At 36.3% G+C, this 5,289-nt stretch overlaps 1 protein-coding gene across 1 annotated transcript in view; it reads right to left on the bottom strand.

Moving 5' to 3' along the window:
- Positions 1-2,494, bottom strand: part of ppp2cab (protein phosphatase 2 catalytic subunit alpha b) — a gene marked incomplete at its 5' end in the record, with an annotated part of 10,909 nt that extends 8,415 nt beyond the window's left edge. Inside the window, 1 exon segment of the mRNA XM_014018417.1 lies at positions 2,162-2,494. Within this exon segment, the coding sequence (XP_013873871.1) occupies positions 2,162-2,263 (102 nt within the window).
- Between the last annotated feature and the right edge of the window lie 2,795 nt (positions 2,495-5,289).

Here is a 5,289-nt window from a genome sequence, read left to right as displayed (position 1 = left end):
GCAATATATCGGAATGTATCGTATCGTGACCCCTCTGTTATGATATGTATCGTATCGCCAAATTCTTGCCAATACACAGCCCTAGAAGGCAGATGGTGTCGGTCTTTTCCGCTCAGATTCAGCTATCAGAGCATGAAGGTAATGTTTACTTACTAATGCTACCCTTACTCTCTGGCGTTCAAGAGGTAGAGGAGCCAAATGTCTGGCTCACTGCTGCCAACTAGTGGTCAGAGGCTGAACTAYAACATAAAAATGAACAGCTGGCAGGAAAGATGACATTTTAAACCTTAATAAAAAAATCGATACAGGGCTTTAGAATATCGATACAGTAACGGAAAATGAAATATCACGATATTTCAGTGTATCGATATTTTATTACACCACTATAAAACACGTAGAGATTAATGAGCCACTTAAGATTATACTTAACCTTCAGCTCACAGCCGTCCAAATGTAATAAGTACGTGACAGAATAAACTGTAAGGAGCCATTTTAAAACTGAATTTAAACCCCTCAAACTCTATTTGAGAARACAAGTCTGAATTATAAAAATAAAAAACTGAAGGGGAGCACAAAACCACCAAAAACTAGCAAAATGTGATTTCATTCAAGTTGAGGGGTGAACAATGCAAAACAGGAAAATTAGGTATTAATAATAACCTGCACAATGGCATGACACACAAGTCTTTTTAGGGTGCCTGTGACATCAAATTGGTTCAATAAATATGAATGCATAATTGGAAAAATAACATTGAGAATTACAAAAAAAAAGGTTTCATGCTGCTGAGATGAACCATTGTTGAGATRTTTGTATGTGAATAACAGGAAGTGATGACAACATAAACAGAGCATTGCTATAATGGCTGACAACAAAGAAGAATCTGGTGGKTTTTTTAGATTATTTTGAGTCACAGATCAGCGTGAGATAAAGAACAGTCCGAGTTTAAATAATATTGTTTAAAAAACTGAGTTTTCTTTCTCTTTTAAGTCACTTCCTGTTTCACTTCGGCTGAGCCAAGTTCAATAGTACATATTTCAAAAGGGATGAAATTACGTTATGTTATGCCAAGTTTTGTTTTACATATAAAGTTGTTTTCTTTGACTTTTTGTATTCGAAGGACAWGCATGTCACAGGCACTTTAAAACTGGTCATTACTGATTTTTTTCCCTATAAGCTCAATCAGCTAATGTTGGAAATCATTTGTAATGATGTTTATGAGATGGAGTTTAAACCAAGGTCTGCAGGATCAGTTGACCCACTATAWGCCAAAGCAACATTGTCCTTGTTGTTGTTTTTTTACACAGTCTGAAGCAACTACTAGAAGTTGCTAGAAGGTTACCAGACGTTACCCTTTAAACTGGAAAGAGCATCCAAAAAAGTGTAAACAAAAATAATAATAATTAGTTACCTGTTGTGGGTTTTTTGTAATAATTGACAAGACTAATTCAGCTGATGATTTTTATTTACTAAAACAAAAAAAAAGCTTTGTATGTTTTAAGGTTGGGCACATTTGCCTATGGCAAACATGCTACATGTGCAACAGATAGCAAAATATTTGCACATTTTTACACAACCTGCTTCCCACTCACACACTGCAGGCATGCAATGAGATATTCTTAGTAAGTGCAAACTTCAGGCACCATATTTGTTACTGACGAGCACGTTAAGCTCAAAGCTGGATGCGGAAGATGGACCAACATCCCCGTGGTGACATCTTTTATTTACATCATCAGTGGGAGAAGCGCTCTGATTGGCTGAGTGGTTTATTGAAATTCTGGTCTTATTTTTTATTTTTCTTAGCTGAAAAACACTAAAAGGAAACGCCACAGTTTAAAACTGCATTTACCCCTGAYGATGCATTTTATTATAACTAACACAGCAAACCAACATCTCAGTATTAAACAGTAGCGTTTTAGTACCGAAGCCAAACAATTACAGATGTGTCGCAGTGCCTGTGTTAATAAAGGAAGCAATTAAATAAATAATTTRCTAATAAGTCCTTATTTACAGTAGGCAGCTGCTAATACAAGCTAATAAAACATAAAAACTCGCACCTCGATGAAATCCACACTAAAGGCGCCATTTTAAAAACGTCTGGAAGGCGAGGGGAGGGAAGATGAGACGCTGGCAGTAACTTAAAGATAATATAAAATATCTTACCTTTTCACACAGMGTCTTCACTTGTCCCTCTGACAGCTGCTTACATTCGTTGAGCTGCTCAATCCACTGATCGAGCTCTTTCGTAAACGCCTTTTCGTCCATTTTTCTGTTTTGTTTTTTCTTCTTCGGATAACTGTTGCGCCTTCTTCACCGAGTCGGTCAACTAGTCTTGTTAAAATAAGCTGCTCTCCTGGTTGTTTGTGTTTCTTACAGCTTCTACAGCAGAGGACACCTCTTCTCAACAAACGTGTGGACTTACTAGTCTACACAGCTCTAAGATAGAGTTGAAACTGGGGAAGAGGCGTCAGTCGGCGATCCACCCTGTAAATTCATGTATCCTTCCGCTATTAAACAAAGTGGTTCCGGTTAGGGACTTTCAAAGTAAAATAATCTTCGCTGGTTTGAAGGGTCAGGAATGCATTTTAAAAAAAAGTTGTACAACCTTTTTACTTTCTTTTGCATCAGTTAGTAATTCTGTATATGTCATGACTTGTGGAAGCTCAAATGGTCAGTAAAGTAAAAATAAAAAAAAATCTGTTTTTTTATTAAGCAGTGGTTTAAAAACATCTTGGTGGGYAGTGTTGTATGTACCTCAAAGTGATACTTGAGTAAAAGTACAAGTATCTTATCATAAAAATACTTTGGTAAAAGTTAAAGTCTTCTCTAAAAGTATTACTTTAGTAAAAGTCTTAAAGTATCTGATATTGTACTTAAGTATCAAAAGTAAATTTCTGACACAAAACCTACTTAAGTATTAAAAGTAAAAGTACTGAGTAAAAGTGAGCAGTTAGATTTTACAAAATGACATTTATTGGGAGGTGACTTCTCCAAAAACTATATTTTCTAACAGCGTGCAGCTGTGATGGGTTGTGTACAAGCTAATAGTGTGTCAGAATGGTATATATTTATACTTCTCATCCAAACACAATTAAATTCACTGTATCAGGAGACACTATTTATCAGGATAGTATTTTTTAAGAAATAACTCGGAATAAAATAGGAGTAACGACTTTCTACTTTTTACTTTTTTTAATGAATGTATTGAGTAGAAAGTACAGATAATTGTGTAAAAATGTAATAAATAAAAGTAAAAAAATATGCTGAAAAAATTACTCAAGTAAAGGACATATACCCAAAAATTCTACTTAAGTACAGTAACAAAGTATTTGTACTTAGTTACTTTACAGCTCTGTTGGTGGGTCAAAACTTAAGAGGTTATTTTATGTGACATGAATTGGGTTGCTATTTGAAGATCCTAACTTTTGGAAGCAAAATAGTCCCTATTTTTTACATGTAGTCTGATACGTGAGAAATGTTTATTATTAATCCAGATGTTTTAAATGTGTGTAGACATTTTTGATACGCATGTGTCCGTAAACCTTTAATTTCTTGTTAAAACACTTAACTTCCGGTTATATTCCTGTTGCTCGTGCACTGTTTGATTCAGCATCAGCAGCCAATCGGAGACCGATGAGAACAGCTCTGTGATTGGTTCCCCGCGCCGCTTCCTCTGCATTCTGATTGGCTCCTCGTTTAACGGAGGACTTCTCAACCCAACACCAAAAACAAATACAGCYGCTGCTCCCCGAAGGTATAATATGAATTTTATGTTGTATCAATGATGTCATTGTTATTTTTATGGGATTTAACCAAGTAAACAAAAAGACACTCCGTAAAGTTTAAATTGTGTTCAACCTGTTTCAGCTCTTCAGTCATGAACACATGAGAGGCGTGCACATCAGCACGTAAACAGGCTCCTATTGATTCACAGACTACACAGTTTACTTTCCTAAGATAAAAACATACATTTCTAAAGAGRAAAAAAAAGAGGGGGGAATTATTGATTTGTATGTTATGTAGAATATTCTAGAAGTTTCTATGGTATCGTTTTGAGTCTGTATTCAGAAGGTGCGGAGTGGTGCTGCTGTAGAYAAAGGCTGAGTTAAAATCATATTAAAGTGTCTATTTTTGTGTGTTTCACTTGTTTTTTATTTTATGCTTTTAGTCACATTACTAACACATTTCTTACTACTTCATATGCTTCAGTATTAAAGAGTTGGAATTAGAAAATCATAATAAAAATAACATTTAAACTCTTCTCTCTGGATTATCAGATGCATAAAGTAATCTAAAACTCATATTCATAAATAATCGAAGGTAACATGTTCAAATTGTCTGAAATTGCTTTGCTTTTTGCTTTTTTATCATACTTTGATGACGTGCTGTATGTCGTCTTCTTCCTCACAAATTCTGGCAAAATGCTTTGTTTTATATTTAACATAAATAATAAATAAGTAAACATTTTTCCGAACGGATTGCATAGCTGAGTTGTTAAGTTTTTTCAATGTCACACGTCTCCAGCGGTGACAGAGTGTCCCAAAAGTGTGTTTTAAGGGAACAGTGATGGCCAGCTGGTCAGTATTATGTAAAGAGGCAATAAACACACTCAGGTAACTCAATCTGGAAGTTTAATCCAACATAATACTGCCTGCATGTCACATTCTGACAGGATGGAGCCATGTGAGCTCTGAGACACCACTGGGGATTTACCCAGATACACAACTCTTTCACKACAATCAATCCAACAGGTGCAGTTTACCACTGACCTTCAGCCTTTGTTTTAGCTCCACATAAAATGTAAAAAAAAMCTACCTGCTACAGTTTGTTCTCTCTGCATTCATTCTTTGTACGTGCCGAGCAGTTCTGGATAAAAGCCCCCCCTTTTAAATCCAAGCGAGCAGATGCAGACCACGTGTTTTGTGGCGAGCTGTCAGCGGGCTAAAGGTACCGAGGTCACATGTAAACAACACAATCACCTCACCACTTGTGGCAGATGACAGGATGATAAATGGGCTGTTATGGAAAGTTGGAGGGTGCCTGCAGAGTCAGAGAGGAAAAATAATTAAGACCCAAGAGGAGGACATGGAGCCATTAAGCATCCTCAAAAATATCATCCTGTGTAGCTGTAGCCTATCAGACATGTTTACATTAGTGCTGCATGAAGTCATTTTCTGCTGGAATCAGGAAGAGAAATGTGGACTGAACACAACAGAGCTGTTGATTAATGGGATTCATACAGAGTACCAGTGTGTGTGTGTGTGTGTGTGTGTGTGTGTGTGTGTGTGTGT

The sequence above is a fragment of the Austrofundulus limnaeus genome, unplaced genomic scaffold (genome assembly GCF_001266775.1).
Source record: "Austrofundulus limnaeus strain Quisiro unplaced genomic scaffold, Austrofundulus_limnaeus-1.0 Scaffold192, whole genome shotgun sequence".
In the NCBI taxonomy this organism is placed as follows: Eukaryota; Metazoa; Chordata; class Actinopteri; order Cyprinodontiformes; family Rivulidae; genus Austrofundulus; species Austrofundulus limnaeus.
Note: the sequence above shows the minus strand (reverse complement) of the source record. Positions and strands in the feature narration are given on the sequence as shown.